We start from the raw sequence: 18030 nt of genomic DNA, 5'->3' as shown, positions 1-18030 counted from the left end.
AGAAGAACGCTGTAATGGTTATTAATGACCGTGTCAGATCTGTGAAGAATGAGATTTACTCTCCTAACAGGACCCCAGGTTTGGCTTATGGATCTTCAGTCTGTTGAGAATACCGTTTAAACTCACCTGAGTCTTGATCCAATCATGCACACATAAAACAGTTTTTTTTTTCTTTTCCTCATGTTTCCCACTCTTAAGACACACACACACACACACACACACACACACACACACACACACACACACACACACACACACACACACACACACGCACACACACACACACGCACACACACACACACACACACACACACACACACACACACACACACACACAAACAGAGGCTTGTGGATGTGGCCTTGGTTACGCTATGCAGTTTGTCGAGCAGAAGCCGAGGCTCCCACGTGGTGGAAGGCAACCATCTTCGCTGTGACAGCTCGGCGCGGCGAAGGGCCCTCACCGGAAACCAAGCCTGCGCCGTTGAGATGAATCGCTTCCTGGCTGCACAAACACAAAACACAAGCGGAGCGAGCGCGCGCACACTCTCGCAGGCGCACCCCGACATGTAGAGTAAAGTGTTTTTGGTCCCACCTACGCAGATCTCTCTCAGAGATAAGCGGCGCAGGTGTTTATCTAGGCAAAGGAGTCTTAACAGCGTTCTGCTGTTTCAAGCCCCCGAACGTGACACAGTTTTTTTTTTTGTTGAATGTAACGACCACCCTGTGTGGTGCAGAGGGATGGTTGTTATCTTGTATTGGTTTCAGGACTGAACCTTGCTGAGTTTTTTTCCCCTCTCTCTTTCTCTTTCTGAGAATGTTTTTCTCACTGACTGAATGTCTTTTTTTAAAATTGCTTTCTGCGTCTCTTTTTCTCACAGCGGAGGTCAACCATGACTCAGGCGCCCGATCTCCCTCTCCGGAGCCGTCCACCCCGAGTCCTCGGAGGATGGGGCCCGGGGAGCACGACCTCTTGACCTGCGGCCAGTGTCAGACCAACTTCCCCCTCGGCGACATCCTCATTTTCATCGAGCACAAGCGGCGGCTGTGCAGGGGGCCCGGCGGTGGCGGGCCCGGCACCTTCTCCAAGCCCGGCGAGGCCGGCGGGATCATGGGCGTTCCCGTCTCGCCCCGGGCCCGCTCGCTGGAGCTCGGCAGAGGGGGGTCGCTTCCGGTGGAGGTGGGCGTCCAGGTGACCCCCGGAGGGGAGGAAGACGAACGCAGGAGGCTGACCCCAGCCAAGGGAATCTGCCCCAAACAAGAGAAAGGAGGTACGGAGTGTTAAATGCACAGGTGGCGCAGACTGCTGCCAAAACACACAGCTGTCTCTTTAAAGAAAGCTTTTATTTTGACGGTGGCCTTGAGGAGGGATTAATGTGGCTTGAGATGATTTTCATTTGAGTGACTCGGAGCTGCAGAATTGTGTCTGTTTCATTGTAAGGAGGATATTACCCACACAGCGCCCTCTACAGCTAAGTGTCTGTAGTGAGTGCGTATGCTTGTAGTGAGTACTTATTAGCATCCTTGGTAAAGATGTGCAAAAAGTCTTGAAATCATTTCATCTTGACGCTGCAGGAGCATAATCTGACACTAGAAAATAATAATAATAATAATAGAAAAAATCAAGCCATTAATTTGAGTACGTTTGTTCAGCGGAGAATAAACTGAAGTGAACTGATGACAGTTTTTGTTTTTAACCCCTGTTGATAATATGTTTTACTGTTACTTTTTACTAATAGGACAGGCTTTTTTTTTACACGTTTCACTACTTTGGAGCACACAGATTGATGAGTTTTTGACCGTTCCTCTTCTTAGCTCACTCCTCAGATTGATATTTTTGTTTTTTATTTGATTTAGGTCAAATTCAAATGAGACGTTTGTGGCAAATCACTTCTGTGTTAATTTGGATCGTTACCCTGCTGTAAAGACCCAGTGATGATCTGTTCTTTGCTTTCTAGTGCTGTCAATTGCTTTGTTTTTGTTCCCCATATGTTAGTGTTTTAAAAAAGTTCCCACTGCCACTCTAACAAAATCTCCAGGGTTGCTTGATGAGAAAAATGTCCCACCGCATCACAGATCCTCCTCCATGCTTAACAGTTGCTTTTCTTCATATTTACCGTTTGTTTCACACCAAACTTGAAGGATTTCTTATCCATAAGCTCAATCTTAGTCTTACCTAATCAAAGCTCAAAGTTCTAGTTAAACTCCCAGTAGAGTTTAGCAACATCAACATGTTTACATTTATGATAATAGGGCTGAAAAGTTTTTTTTGTTGTTGTTGTTGTTAGTATCACTTACAAACAGCTTCTTGGCATCTAAATATGGTTTAATGGTCGCTATGGAAACTTTGTGAACTCTGATTGGCACTCACTGAAGATCTTTAACAGGGATCTGTGGTGTTTGGCGTAGTATTATTTTTATCTTTTTGACTTACTTTTCCATCCTGCACACTGTATGTTGTGGATAAACATTGGTCCACGTCAACCCTACAGAAACAGGCCTCTGTGTCACATCTTATGTATTCCCCACATCAACAAAAGGTCTTAATTGCCAATTAGAAGTTCCTAGATCAACTTGGAAAAGTAAAGTGAAAGTGAAAAATATATTTTATCTACAGACATAATGATATAGAAGTATATGTTTCTAACTAAGGGTGATGATTTAAAAAAAAAATAAAATCAGTGTGAGATTATACTACTGCAATAAAAGATTTATTTATGTAATTTTTTTCACATCTTCACCAGGAGTGTCAAAAAATGTGTGAAAATGTGCGCTTCTTTTTAGTTACACACACACACACGCACCCTAACATGCCGGTCTTGAAGTTGAAACTCCTTCTAAAACGGGAGAAAACGATGACACAACCAGACCAACGTGGTTTATTTCTTCCCTTTTTGTTTGGTTTTTGCGAGAGCACGTCACTTATCGGAGCGTTTGACGAAAAGAAAAAAAATCCAGCAGCATTATATGCAGAAGTTAAAGATTAAACTCCGTCTGCGCGTGGGTAGGGGTGAGGAGAAACGGATTAATAAAGCTGCAGGGCCGTTCAGTCGGCTGTTGGGGGGTGGGGGGAGCGAAAGGGAAAACAGCTGGAGGGTTTGGGGGGGAGAGGGGACGGGAAAAAAAAAAGCAGGGGGTGTGTGGAAGAATGGTAGAGCCTGCCGACTGCCGGCGCTGTGGGGAAACCAATGCAGAGTTTATCAGAGGAGACAGTCACCATCGCACCCAAAGGGCTGGGAAGGCTGTCCAGGATTACACAAGGCTTCGGCAGACTAAGACGTTTCCAGACGGAATTTCACGCACCATTAAACGGCTAACGCAGAAACTGGTCATCGCTGTGTTCCGCTGTTGTGTCATGGTCAGATCTGAGTGGTTAAAGGGAAGCTTTCACGGCTCGTTCTCTGACTAAAGTAGCTCTGTTCAGCTTTTTTGCCGTTGCAGACTTCACACTTCGTCAGTTCCAACTGATGTAGTTGCGATGATGGCGGCTAAAGTGAGAGTCTGTACGAGAATCTCACGTTATGATAATCTTCATTTCAGTGCCGCAGTATGGTTACTTGAAAACTGTCTTATGTAACACAATCTAAATAGTTTTACTGTAAAATTTTTCAAAAAGCCACGACGACTCCAGCTGCAGCTAAAATGATATATCAGTGATTGTAGCTATAATAATGTTTTCTATACTTTAAAAAAATTATCCTGATGCAAAGATGAATGCAAAAATAGAATAAAGCTGTAAAATTAAAGTGGATGGTGGTGCTTCTTTTATAAAACAGAGCCAGCCCAAGGCAAAAATGAACAAAGCAGCTGATTCAGACCCCTGAACCAAAATGCCGCTCAGAGCAATAGAGCAATAGAGAACTGTCACAGAAATCATGTTTGGAAATGTTTTTATTGTTTAGTTTTTTTTCCATGCCAGTGATCCATCTTCAGTGGTAATAATGCGAAACGAAGCTTTTGGTCCTAGACATGCAAAAGCCTTTATGTAAATCGGTGAAGTCAGGCTTTTTGCTAAGAAAAATGTTTTGCTGCAGAGTGTATTTAATCACCTAAAAAGCAGAAGTAAGGACTGACCACTTAAAATGATCTGGACTGATTTTCTGTAAGGCCAAAACTGACATCAGGATCAATTCTGATCATTTTCTACTGATCCGCTGTGGGAGCAACAAGATCATTTTTTGAAGAACTAACATATTTTTCTGAACTTGTACACCAAGTGCTGCTAGTTCATATTAATTTAGCAAACACGTTTAGCTATTGTGTGCCTCTTTCTATCTTTTCGCTGTAAATGGGTTTGAACATGAGCAAAATAAATAGCGTATCGGTTGTGCTTTGGTGACTGATGGTAGTTTATTGAGTTTAGCATTAGCTGTTTAATTATGCTGTCTGCTAACTGAAAATGTAATTATTCTCTATTCAGCCAGCTGACTGCCAATGCCCAGCCTAGTTTGTCTTTCTTGTAGGTGAGGTCAAAGTTTAATTTATTTTATTTGACCTTTATATATACATGTTGTCTCATTGAGATCCAATGTCTCATTTACAAGAGAACAATGTTTTAGTAAAATAAATGAAAACGGTACAAACACAGTCAACAATACAAGAAATTAAGAAATTTGACTAAATTAAATAAGCTAATATTTAGGAGCTAAAAACAAGAGCAAGTTTCATAAGAAGATTCCTCTTTTTGTCTTAAAAGAACTGTTATGTTTACCAAATGAGTCAAAGCGGGCACTTCAGATGTTCTTTCAGCCAGCTGGCTGGCAGCTTGCAGCTGGATTTTTTTAATATATACATTTTTTTTTTGTGAGTGGAGTAATAAAAAGTAGTAGCGTTCTTTGAGGCTCCTGAGAGGCAGTGCGGAGCAACAGGTAGACTTGAGACAGCTGTGGTTACTTCAGCACTTTCACTGGCATTTTACTAAAAGGACTTTTAACTACTGGAGCAAAACGAAAGCGCTTATTAGCCGGCGTTGAATCACTGCTGTCATTACTTGAAACAACACAACCGTCTCTATGGTTATGCCTGTTCATAAATAGCTTTTGTTTGGACATAAAACACCCTGGGAGGATACTGCTCCTCGTGCATTAGGGGAACATTTCAGAGAGTTCTTTAGGCCCCGTGCGGCTTAAGATGCAAGCCGAACGACTTTGAGCCGAACAAGGAAGCTGGGGAGAAAACCCTTTGGTTTCTGTTTCAGATTTCCAGCAGACCAAACTGGCTTTTTGGGTATTTCAAAATGCCTTACGGCCATTTCAGATCTGAACAATTTGTTTATTTTCGAGCCAAACTCAGTAGAGACCCCCTTTTTGTTGTCTGTGCAGCTATCCCGTACATATGCGCGGCGTCTGTGTGTGGCCGGCAGCTGTGTGTGGCCATCGTCAGTCACTTTGGGAAGTATCTGTAAAAGGAGATCAGAGAAAATATGTGACAGCGAAGGTTTGGACGTCGCTGTCGATTTGCGAGAATGAAAGCGACGCTCCAAAAAAAAAGAAGAAGTTCTCAAGATTTTCCCTCAGCAGATAATAAAAATATCTGACCGCCGCTCAGTAACAATGTGGCTTTTGTTAATCGTCTCTATTTTTGGGAGGGGGTTGGAGAGAGTTAGATTTGGGAAACTTGAAGAGCTTTCAACAGCTCTGGGAACAAACAAAGACAGGGAGGGGGGAGAAGAAAAAAAGAGCCAATCAATCATTTTACATTCAATTTTGCCTTTGCAGGACAGTCAGAGGAGACAAAAAAACTAGGCAGCGTTAAAGACTGAGTCAGCCTGGAGGAGCTGCAGCCAGTTAGTCATTCAGACAGAAAGTCTTATCACTAAGAGAACAGGACATGAAAGCACTCCAAGGCCCCCAAATGAAAGCGAGGAGGGGAGCTTTGTTCAACACATTAGTTTGCCACTCAAGTCTGTCTCAAGTTTCAAGCAAATTAGATTACATTATTAGGACTAATTAAGTCCAAAGTGTTAGAGGCGCTCACTCGCACATCTACACGCTCGCACCCTTCCCCCTATAAGGAAATATCATAATTTGACTGCATGCGAGCTTCGAGGCACGCCGGGCAGATCCGACCTGCAGAGCAAGCAGAGGAAGCAGGGAGGTGCACCGAAAAAGGGAGGCGAATTCTGCACGCTAATAACGCACGACGCGCTTGTGAAGCATGCAAAGCATATGCTCAACCCCTCTCCTCTTCACCTGGTTGTGTTTTATAACATCCTGTCTGGCCTCTTTGTCTGTCAGCCCCGCTCGCCTGAACTGCAAAAACATGCTGCAAGGCCAGCAGATTCAACCCCAAAAGGTGCAAAACGCACCAGCGCAAACACACACACACACACACACACACACACACGCACACGCACACACACACACACACACACACCCACACACACACACGCACACACACACACACACACACACACACACACACACACACACACACACACACACACACACACACACACACACACACACCCCTACATGTGCATGCTTTCTTTCTTTTTTTTTTATACGGTTTGTACAGTAGATGAAAAATGGCCTTCCCCTGCCCTGTTTTTTAATTTTTTTCCTCCCTCCCCCCCTTCTGAGATTCTCCTGCTGATGCATGCACAAAGTGTGTATGGGTGTTTGTGTGTGTGATAATATTTGGATGGATTTTTTTTTTGCATGTGAAGAATGATGCGTGTCATAACACAGGCTTGAGAAGCTGTCGCCAAGGGAGCGTTGCCGCACTGAGACGACCCTGGCCCTGCTTTGAACTCCTCCCAGGACGCCTGTCGTAACCCCCCTCCCCACCCCAAATACCTCCCCTGAACGCCACCTCAGAGCACTTTAAGGCACGGGGGTGAAGTGGCATCATGACAACCCTTCCCTCTTCCCGTTCTCTGTCTCTTTCACCACACACAGTTGAATATTTCATGAGATGATGTGAGCAACGGTGACATCCTCCAACATCTCTCTCCGTTTTGCTCTCTGTCCACCTGTGATCTCGCTGGTGTCACTTCTGCTGTACTTTTAATTTTTTTTATTTTATTTTTTCTTGTGGCGGGGTGAAAACACACAGCTCGAGGTGATACAGATAACCGGCGTTCAAGCCAGGACCAAAGCGCCACTTGATTTTTGACGATCAAAGGACACCAAAGTGGAGATAAACTTAAGAACGGTCACACTTCGCATGTAGGAAATTTCTGCGGGTGTGAAAGTGCACGAAGGAGTATTTTAACATGATAAGATCAGTTGTTTGGTTTTTTTTTTCTCTTTTAAAGTCTTCAGCTAATGGGCAAGACGGGATGCTTTTTTTCTCACCTTAAATGAATCACTGTGGTTACTGGATGAAAACTTGTGAAAATGTCTCAAAAGATGAAGCAACCCTCCTGAACTCAAACGGGTCGACTAAATCTGAAACCGACATTGACATTCAGTGACATTCCAGTTTGCTCACCTCTCCACTTGTACGGACTTGAAGGTGTCCCTTTACCCCACCTCTTCTTCATCCCCTCTTTTTTTATTTTTTTTTTTATTTTGCCCAACCACCCAATGCTCCTTTAATCACCTGGCTTGCTCTCATTTCCATATTAAATAGGCTTTAATCATGAAAAGCAATCAGGCTTTTGCATATTCATACCTTCCCCTGTTCGCCGGCTTCCCCGTCTCGCTCCAGTGCCAAGCAGCCAGTAATCAGTAGGCAGGCGGCGTAATGCCATAGCCCCGGCCCCATCGCATGAAAACACACACACACACACATACACACACCGCGTGAGTTCGAAAATAACTTCACATGCTACTTACGTATTATCTCTGCTCCGAGAGAGAGTGAGAGATAGAGGGAAAAGGAGATAAAAAAAAAGAAAAAAAGAAAGATGGCGAGACTGATCCCTGATTTGAGCTGCGAATATTTGTACAGAGGCTCAAGGAAAAGTCGATTTGCATAATGACTTTGTAGTTTTGCATTAATCACATTTGCATATGAAAATGCGTTAATTACTCCTGATGATTTTTTTTTTTTTTTTTTTTTTCAAACTTGCTTCATTTGATGTCCAAGCTCTGGGGTTGTGATTAGGGGTCACATGGTGGGAGATGTGTAAAGTAGTATATGTGCGTGTGTGTGTGTTCTTACATGAGTGATCTGAATGCTTGCCAGGGAATTTAGTTTGAGTCTCCTTGCAGGCATGTTAATTTTTTTTTTTAATTCTTGCTTTTGCGAGTTGCAGATTTGCCCCTTATTCCACTGCTTTCTTTTTTTTCCCTTTTTTTTTGGAGGAAATGACATACACTTGCTCCTTCCCCCAGCCCCCCAAATTACACATTTAGTAACATCAACTATCACAGTTGAAGTTTGCTAGTATGTATAACTGAATAATTATTCCAGTTTCAGTTATTTTCTGGAGGTTTGTGCAGAAATGATTGGTGATGTGTCACCCTGCCGCTCGCATCTGCACACCTACCTGCAGGTAGTTGCAGGATGAGCATCAAATATTTTTGTGGTTTGCGAGCTTTGTCTGCCATTTTTCAGCCATTTAGTGAAAGTGAAAGGAACTGCTTGAGTCCTCCTAATGTTTGCACATGTGCAACAATAAATGGGCAAATTAAAGGCTGCCGATTGGAACAAAAATTAAGGGTAAAGATATTGAACCTTTCCATCAGATTTCTTTCTTGTATGTATTCTAGCTTTTACACACATCTGTCCTTGGACCTATACATATGTGTGTGTGTGCAATTACAATATACGTGTCCCTGCCTGCGTATGGGCCCCTAGCCTCGTTGGCCCATAATACCGCGCCTCAGACAGGACCACCCCAGGGGCCGTCTGACTCTGCTTGTGTCTGTCTGTTCTATAGCAGCAGGGTCAACTGGGTTTGCAAGGGGGCTGCTAAAGTGGCACAGCTACTCACACACACACATATATATATAGGTGTATTTCCCTGTGAATACATGGACGTCGATACGCACGGCGATAAGAGGCACACAAACAGAAAACATATGCCTGTGCAAGAATGCATACAATGGCTCTCATCTCCCATTAAGGCCTGCATCTCCCACTAAATACACACACACACACGCGCGCGCACACCCCCGCACACATGCAGACCCACTCTCAGCTTAAAGGCTCCCACATGAAGGCATCAAACACTCCACAGCCAGCTTTATGGCACTCATATGGCAGCAGATTTGATATTTTCCTACCACAGCGGGGGAATAAAACTTGCCACTAATTTGGACTGCGAGCGCCACCGCTAACTTTCAGCATGTGCTGACTGACTGTGTCTTCCAGATGTGCGGACTCTTTGCTCCTTAACAGCCTTTTTACTGAAGAGGCTTTAAAGAAAACTCCACGCACCGTCCCTGCTACACATGGCGAGCGACGATGGCGTTCCTGACGCCTTGGCGCAACAACCCTCACCTCCCCACCCCTCCAAAAACACACACACACACACACACTTTTTTTTTTTGCATTTAGCTTTTGAGTGAAGTGTTGACGTGAACTTCATGCTCCCGCTGCCACCGATCGTCAGTCGCCTTGTGTCAGTGGGAATCTGCGAACGTGTTTATGTTCACTGTGTAAATAGCTATAATCAAGATATTTTGACTACGCGACTGTAGTTACAGTATTTGAGCTGCCGGCTTTCTCGCTCTGTCTAGCAGATGTGCTGAGTAATGGAGCGTTTCTTTTCTTAAAAAGAACATACAGTACATGTAGTGAAAGCATGCCTTCAGATGGAGAACCTGCTCAGCTGCATGTCTAGCTTGGCCTACTTTGCTTACCCGCTCTAAACCTTGTGCAGATTACTAGACAACATGCACGGTTCTTATTCACTATGTGACAGTATATGTTTGCTTCTGAGAATAACTGAGCCACTATTTATAGCAGTGAAAAGTAAAGTGTAGGGTGCTTGTTAATCAGCTACCTTCTACACTCTTCTTCTTCCCCTCTTTATCTTATTAGTGCTCTGACTTGGGTGGGATTGTGAGAGAAGAGAGGAGGCAACATATTTCCTTTTTACAAGCCGTCTCACCACAAGAGATATTGAAAGACTTTCATAGCACATTTACAGTATCTCCCCTGCTCCCCCTCAGTTCATCTGCTTGTTGAGTAATTACAATAAAAGAGAACTCTACAAAGACAATTCACGTAATATGAACCAGTTTGAGTCATAGGCGAACTGTCCGCCAGGCCAGCAGGGGCTCCGGAGAGGACTTTAATTCTCAAACATAATTCATATCAGCAGGTGCTTTTTCATTTAGCGCCTTTGTAGTTTTGGCTGTTTTGTGGGACAACTTTTCTTTGGCTGAATTTGAACTGTTTATGACGAGACGAATCACGCCGACCACATGTCATTTTGTGTGTCTTATGGGGACATTTCGTGCCCACTACACAACAGATGACTTCAAGTAATTTTCTTCTTTCTACTATAGCTTAGTGCTATAAGGTGTGCTTATCTGACTTAGCAACATACCTGCTAGCAGAACGTTGCTTAGAAACCCTAAGCAGGAAATCACTTCAGATTTATATGGGTTTATTTGGGACTCGAATTGCCCAAACTAGGATAGGTTGAAAGGTGTGTAGTAAACAGTCTTCAGTAAGAATGTGAATAATTAAGTTTAATTACACATGGAATTGGAAGTTCATCAACAATGCTCCAATGCCAGGAGCAGAAAAGTGACATGACAAGGTTAAGATCGCGGGTACAAAACAGAGGCATGTGTTGACAAAATTGCAAAGCAAAGGTATGAAATAGTTGTGATGAATCTCTTTCATTCCTGTGGAAGAAAGATAGTAAAACTGAGAAATGACTGGTTTCTGGTAAAACTTTATTCCAAAGAGCTACTTCTTTACAAAGTAATGCCAACTGACTGACATGCTATGGAGTTAAATGACGAATGATGATGTTTTAGAATCCTGTTTTCAATTAAACAGTACTGGTCCCATGCTGCCCAGGGTCCCATTCAATTTTGGCACAGCCCTGTTCACCTTCTGTGTTGTTCCGATGCAGGCTTGTCCCAACACCAGGATCTAGAACCATTTTTGTTTTAGCTCTATAATACACACACACACCCCTCACATACTGTGGAAATTAAATAAAGGGGGAGGAAAAAATAAGTAGAAAGCAGATGTTTTGGCAATAAAAGGCAGAGGTACTTTCATTTTTAATCTAACGCTAACATTTTTCTTTGTCAGTTACAGAGTCGTTAGATTTGATTTGGTTCAGTTTGCCCATCTATGTCTTTATTTTTTCTTTCCACTGAAAGCTCAGACATAAACCAGGGCATTTGGAATATTGTCAATACCTCAAATATTGATCAAATACATTTAATGAAACTTTTCCTACCCTATTACTTTTAATCACTTAATAAAACCGTGGGGCCGCCAGCAGGAAAAGAACAGCAATCCGTTGCTTTCTGAACGGCGGAGGGCCTGCGCTGTCACGTCCGTAGTCGGCACTACACACACACACACACACACAGAGAGAGAGAGAGAGGGGTGGAGGTTAAGTGCTGAGGGTTAAGGAGCTCCCCGTATGCTGGAGTAATACATATTTTTCCAGCAAACTGTCTCTCTCTTTTTTTTTTCATGCTGGTCTTTCCCAGAGCAGAGCAGAGCGAGCCAGAAATGAAATAAAGCTCGAGATGTTATCAGAGTGATTGGTGCCAGCGGAGCTTGTCTGGGCCTGTGGTCTGGCTGGGGCAGCACTGGCCCGTACCAAGCGCCTGCATGTGTGCGCGAGCGTGTTTATGTAGGCGTGTGTGTGTGCGTGTGTGTGTGTGTGTCCTGGAGGGCTCTGGATAGATGAAAGCTTGCTTTAACCATAAGCTATGCAGGAGCCGTGCCAGGAGCAGGAAATGTATCAGCATGATAACAGACAGAAAGAAAGAAAACGAAGGGGGAAAAAAAGAAGAAATGAACGAGTGGGTAAAAGGAGGGAGAAACAGAGGGAGAGGCCACAGGGGAGGGCCCGGGGCCAAATTCAGCCACATCGTGTCACTTCATAAATATGTGTTGAGAGAAGAATCAATGTTCATGCTTGCATTTGAGCGTGCACATGGGTGTGTATATGTATGTGGGCGTGTGTGTGTGTGTGTGTGTGTGTAGCAATCTGAGGAGATGTGTTGGAGACAAGATAGGAGACCGTTTGACACACCTGGGTATGTTTCAGGACACACTCTGGAGAGAGAACAGAATTCCCCTGGAGACATGACCGTTGCAACGTGAATAATGTTGTGCTGCTGGTGTTCAATAGATCATAAAAAAGACCTCATAAACATACGTGATAAAAAAAGAACAACCCCCCCCCAAAAACAAACAAAAACACACTTTCTAAGATCGTCATAACTCTTTCTTTTTTCTTTCTCACAGACAAATCAGAGTTTGTTTGTTGGATTTTTGGCGGGTGGAAAAAGCTGTTGAAATTGTTACGTTTATGCATCTCGCTGACACTTTTATCCATAGCGACTTGCAAGTGAAGGTATAAAAGTGAGGTGGATATAAAAGCTGGCAATAAGCTGTTTCTATATATTCATGAATGCTGAAGATCTGGAATATTTATTTTTATGAATTTTGTTTTTGTTGGGTGGTTTTCTGTTTTTTTCTTTTTGCTGTTCGGTGGCAGTTTGTGATGTTGGCACAAAATGTAATCATTAGATTTATGTTCTTGTGATCTTGTGGCATTTTCAGAGAAGCACTCATCAGACTTTTTCTGGCTTCCGGACTGACTGAGCTTCTCTAATTTTGACCTATTAGGATTCATATGTTTGTGATTGCAACTCATAAAGGGGAAAAATATGTTGTGCAGGTCGTTTTATTCGGGTAGCAGTTTTAAACCTAGAATTATCCTCTTTCATGCTTTATGAACATGTCGCTAAATGTTGTTGGCTGATGTGGTTATAGATAGAAGAGAGTGGAAGTTAATGGTTTGGATGTTCTATACGTACTATAAGTAGGGAAACAGAATCCTTATGTTTTATTATCTGATCTGAGGTCAAGAGAAAATTGGCTTGACTCCGATCTTTGGCTGATTGATTGGTGCAACTAAATATATTATTTTATTTTTTTTAATGCAGTCAGGTTTGGATTTAATTTTAAAGAAATATGAAAGGGCTTCCGCAGGGATTATTTATCATTTCTTTTTTTTTTTTTTTTTTACATTTGCTCAGATGGAAGCAGACGTCTGCTTTGGATCATTTTGAACTTGGACTTGAAAATGTCACTTGATAAACTTTTGAATAGTCACACCCTGTTTTAGAAACTCTAACAACTCTACTACACGTTTACATTGAAGGCAGAGGCCTTCATGTAAAAATAAAATCTTATTCATAGGTAAAAAGACAATTTCTCTCCTTGTTTTAGTTCAGTTAACACTAATTACATGAGTTGCAAATTACCGTGTAATGGAATACTCCTTGCGCTCCCTCCAGACGATCTGACAAGCGAGAGTGAGAAAAGACCATTTTTTTTCTCATGACATCAATGTTAGTACACTGTTGAAACAAACTCTTAAAAGTGACCCACCCACAATAAAAGTGATGTAAAAGTCTGCATGCATTTCATTTGGATAAACAGGAATCGAGAGCCATCCCAGGATTGTTAACAGGATTATGATATTCGGTCTCATTTCCGGTTTTTATTATTCATTAAATTAATAGCAGTAAATAAGTGGGGGGTAGGAGAGACGGGATGGAAACAACATTGCTTCTCTGATTTGTTCATTTAGTCTGGGAGTTGTGTCTGAAGTGCAGCGTTTTTGAGTGCGGAGTCAGGAAAGAGGGGCCAGCTGACATTTATTTACTGATGAATTTGCTGTTACTTTGTGAATAAAATGTGACTCCAGCAAAGACAGGAGCCGCAGACGTAACTAGACGAGCAATATTAAACCCTGACTATAAATTATGTAATAATAGTAATAATAATAGTGAACTGTTTTACTCCGTTTAATTACGTAATACTAATTATTGCATTTTCAGTTCTTTAAACTACAAATAAAGCATCCTAAATGGGAATTTTTCTTTTTACATTTTTACAAAGCTCGCAGTTAAAAATGGAAAGTTTGTAATCTAGATATTTTTTTGTAAGAAGTTGAGTGCTCTTGGGCCCCCCACTGCTGGCCTGGAGGACTGATGCAGCCGGCTGTGTTTTAATGAATGTACTTCAGAGCAGAAATTGTGGAAGATTAACAGCTAAAAGATGAAATTGACACATGAAAATATGACCAATTCTAAAAATGTACTTACACAACATAGTTTAACTAATAAGTTTCAGATTAGTTTGTTCTCCTGTGTTACAGTATTAATTGGTTTTGATAAAGGCATAAAGTGTTACAAGAATAGTAAGATCATTTTTATTCCAACAAGGTGGCATGTAAATTGTTTCCGTGACAACCATAAATGAGATGTGTCGTTAATTTGGGAATGACTGCTTCAGAGTTAAATATCAATGGATTAGCATTAGCGCAAATGGTAAAGTAGTAGTTATAGGTAAAGTAGTAGTATAGTTATAGTAGTAGTTATAGCTACTTTACCATTTAAAGTTAAAAAAAAGAACAAAAAGCTGTTTGAAAAGCCTTAATCAACAGTTCCTGATGTATATATGTTCACCCTTAGTGTTTTCTCATCAAGTGTGATGAATGAAATTAGCCAAACAAAACCATAAAATGAACTTTAATCAGAATGTTCTGCCAGGATTTGTTACCAACATTTACTGTTTTATTTCATCACTATTTCAGACTACAATCTGACATACTTGATTCAGATGTGAATAATTTAGGATTAATATTCAACAGAGTTCCTTTTTTACAGTGGAGCGAAGAAACACGTTAAGCAACAGGGATTGGGCCACGACTGTTATCCGGCGCTGACTCTACTGGGTTTTACTGTGTTTGTGAAGGGAGAAAGAATAAAGTTTTTAATGGGGTGCTGTAAGCTGGGAGGGCTCGTGCACCATTCAAGGCCTCGCTTGTTTCTTCCTGTGGGCTCCCAGTTAAGCAGGACCGGCTACTCAGCTTTAGTGGGCAGAGCCCAGCTGGGACCCATTACTGCATGGCACTCTCTGTGAATGAATAGGCATATAGCATGCAAACACATATACACAAACACCACAAGCTCGCACCACAAAAGAGCCACTGTCTGAAATGCAACGTGTGAGAAAAAGGCTCGCTCTTGGGAGCGTTCGCAACAGGAAATGAGCACCACACGTTGTGATCCGACGCCTAAATAGTTATCACAATTTGCAGGTATTATGTGTAAGTAATTTAATTATTCGCAGTGTGCTGCGCTTAGGCAAATATGCTGTGATGGCTACCATGTATAAAATGACATTTGCGTGACATTTAGAGATTCCACGTAGCAAAATTTCGCACGAGTCAATTTCATTTTATGCGCCGGCGTTCCTCAGGCTCATTTCGAGGTAAAACCTTAAGCAAACACTGTGGCGTACCTGCACACCAAGTCTCCATTTTATTGTCAAATCAGTTTTGAGTTTTCTGTCGCAGTATGCCATACTTCCTTTTAAAGTTTTTTCCTGTTTTTCTTTAAGAAATATTTGCAGTTTATTCCCATCTGTGAAAGTATATATATGTATATATATATATATATATATATATATATATATATATAGTTTTTTTCTATTAGTGAACAATTGTAGATTCTGTCTTATTTTAATCACCATACCTCACACTTAAATGACTTTAAGGATGACACTGCTGCTTCTTTTTGTCTTGATTTCTTTAAATATCATGCTGCTGGTTTCCCCCGCTGACCTGTCAATAGATCAGAGATGAACTGATTGCAGGGGTGGATCTACGGGGGGGGCATGGCGGGTCAGTTGGCCACCCTGCAGTAAAGCTTTGCCTCCCTTTCAACCCATAAATGTTATGTCTTTAAAAAAAAACGTTTTTTCAAATAACACAATTATGAAATAAATAAATGACAAACGGCATGTATACCTAAAACTTGCCTTTATTTTCTTAGTACAGCAGTTTCCCCCCCTTGTTTTTGTGGATATTTGGTTGTCTCTTTTTACATAGCTGGGAGATTCTCACATACTTCACAGAGGATGTTCAGCATTGCCACCCTGCTATGACCTTTCCCACCCGTCCCTCTTTTGTCCCCCTCATGTAAAAGTTTCTAGACCCGCCACTGACTGACTGATTGTAACCTCACCCCGCCGATAGAGAAAACCGAAACACATCTCTACTTTTATTTCCATTGTAGCTGCCTCTTTTAGGAATGTGTGTTTTTTATTTTTTGTACTTTGAACCTCTCCTCTCCTCGTGACTCGTCTTTCCCACCGCGCGGCCCAAACATCTTTAATCCCCGACTCCATCTCACTCCTCTCTCTTACATCTTCTTTTCAACCGCAAGCACGGCTGAGTGTCGTCCATTTGTCAGGCTCGCATGACAGACAGCGGACCCCAGAAGCGTGCGTGGGGTTCTCCTTGTGTCCCCACCCTACCCCAACACACACACGCACACACACACACACACACACACACACACACACACACACACACACACACACACACACACACACACACACACACACACACACACACACAAATGGATGCAGTTATTTATTTATTTTATTTTATTGGAGCTGATGGCAATGAGTCAGGCTTAGAGAAATGCCACAGAGAGCTTAGCTAATGCACTTCACCAAGCTCCCCTTTTTCTTCTCATTCTCTGGGTTTTTGTCTCCGTTGCTCCTTTGCCAAGAGTCGTAGCTCTTCACTGACAGAGAGGTCTTGCCAGTCCATTTTGCACGCCGCGTCCCTTGTGCCCTCCTTGCCTAATGGAAGCAACACGCTCCGCGAGAACCTCCCGCTCCTCATCCTCCTTCTCCTCCCTCTTGCGCATTGTTGTTCAGCTCGCCCCGTCTCCTCGTGCGTTTTTTTGCGCGTGTGCGCCTGCGATCAAGCTGTTCAGTAGAGACACTCGATCACCTTTTTATTGTTCGTTTGACCCACATCCCAGGAGGAATGAGGGTCGGGGCGGAGCACCCGGATACCTTGGGTACAGGTGCTCGGTGTGAGATGGGCCACTGCGGGAAAAGGTTGCAGATAAAGGAACAGAAACAAAACATTTTGTGCATGGCTTTTTTGGGGGAGTGTGTGTGTGTGTGTGTGGCGGGGGGGGGGGGATCTGTGGGCCTTTTTAAGTCGTGCTGTTGCTTTAAATCTTCTCTCAGGCCTGTCAAGGCATTTCAGCTGGTCATATAGGCTGCAAACACACACACACACACACACACAGATGTATATGGTTAACAGGCCAAAGCTGCTACGAGTTAACATGGAGCCAGTCACACTGTGTGAGAGCCTTACCCCCTGCCTGCTACTGCCACCCTCCATGCTCTCTCTCTCCTTTCCCTTTCCTCTCCCTTTCTTTTGCTACACATGTTTCTCTCTGCTTTTTCCGCTGCGACATTACTGTCCTTGCTATCCTCTTCGACAAAGAACACACACACACACACACACACGCACACTGGCAGATGATCTCTGTGGCCCCTGATTAGTCTCCTTCATGACAAACAAGCCGTCAAAAGCTGAGGGAAGGAGAAAAGGAGGAGTGGGGATGCTCTGACGAGGAACAGAGCAGAGGTGCAACCGGGGGTGGTGGGTGGGAGGTGTGATAGGGAGGGTTATGGGGGGGGCAAGGGGTGAGGTGAGGAGGCTGGGACCCCTGGGGACCCCCTAGATCACAGCCATGCTAATGAGGAGCTGCTTCACCAGCAGCGGAGGTGTCAGCTAAAGCCCTGACAGGTGCACATGCACGTACTCCCAGGGATTGTGTGAGTGTGTGAACAAAGAGAGCGAAGGGGTGCACGTGTGTGTGTGTGTTGGGTGCACTGAAAACAGAGAAGAGAGGGGCGGGGGAGGGGTGCAGGAGGGCAGGTTTACGTCCCAGTGGCCTAGCCTGCGGGCGGCTTTGTTCTGTATGCAAATGCGCCGCCCCGGCGCGCTGTCGCCCTTGATGGAATGCCGGAGTGGCGGAGCGGCACCTGAACCGGCGGAATGTCGCGGCGCTCGCTCGCGTCCCTGACGCCTCCTGTAGCACA

General features: G+C 43.3%; 1 protein-coding gene across 1 annotated transcript in view; it reads left to right on the top strand.

The window, feature by feature from the left end:
• LOC102225842 (B-cell lymphoma/leukemia 11B-like) overlaps window positions 1-18030 on the top strand; it is a 39895-nt gene that overhangs the window by 10285 nt on the left and 11580 nt on the right. Inside the window, exon 2 of the mRNA XM_023347523.1 lies at window positions 879-1268. Within this exon, the coding sequence (XP_023203291.1) occupies window positions 879-1268 (390 nt within the window). The remainder of the gene's footprint in view (window positions 1-878; window positions 1269-18030) is intronic.

This window comes from Xiphophorus maculatus, chromosome 15, assembly GCF_002775205.1.
Source record: "Xiphophorus maculatus strain JP 163 A chromosome 15, X_maculatus-5.0-male, whole genome shotgun sequence".
NCBI classification, from domain to species: Eukaryota; Metazoa; Chordata; class Actinopteri; order Cyprinodontiformes; family Poeciliidae; genus Xiphophorus; species Xiphophorus maculatus.
This window is presented reverse-complemented; position numbering and strand designations above follow the sequence as displayed.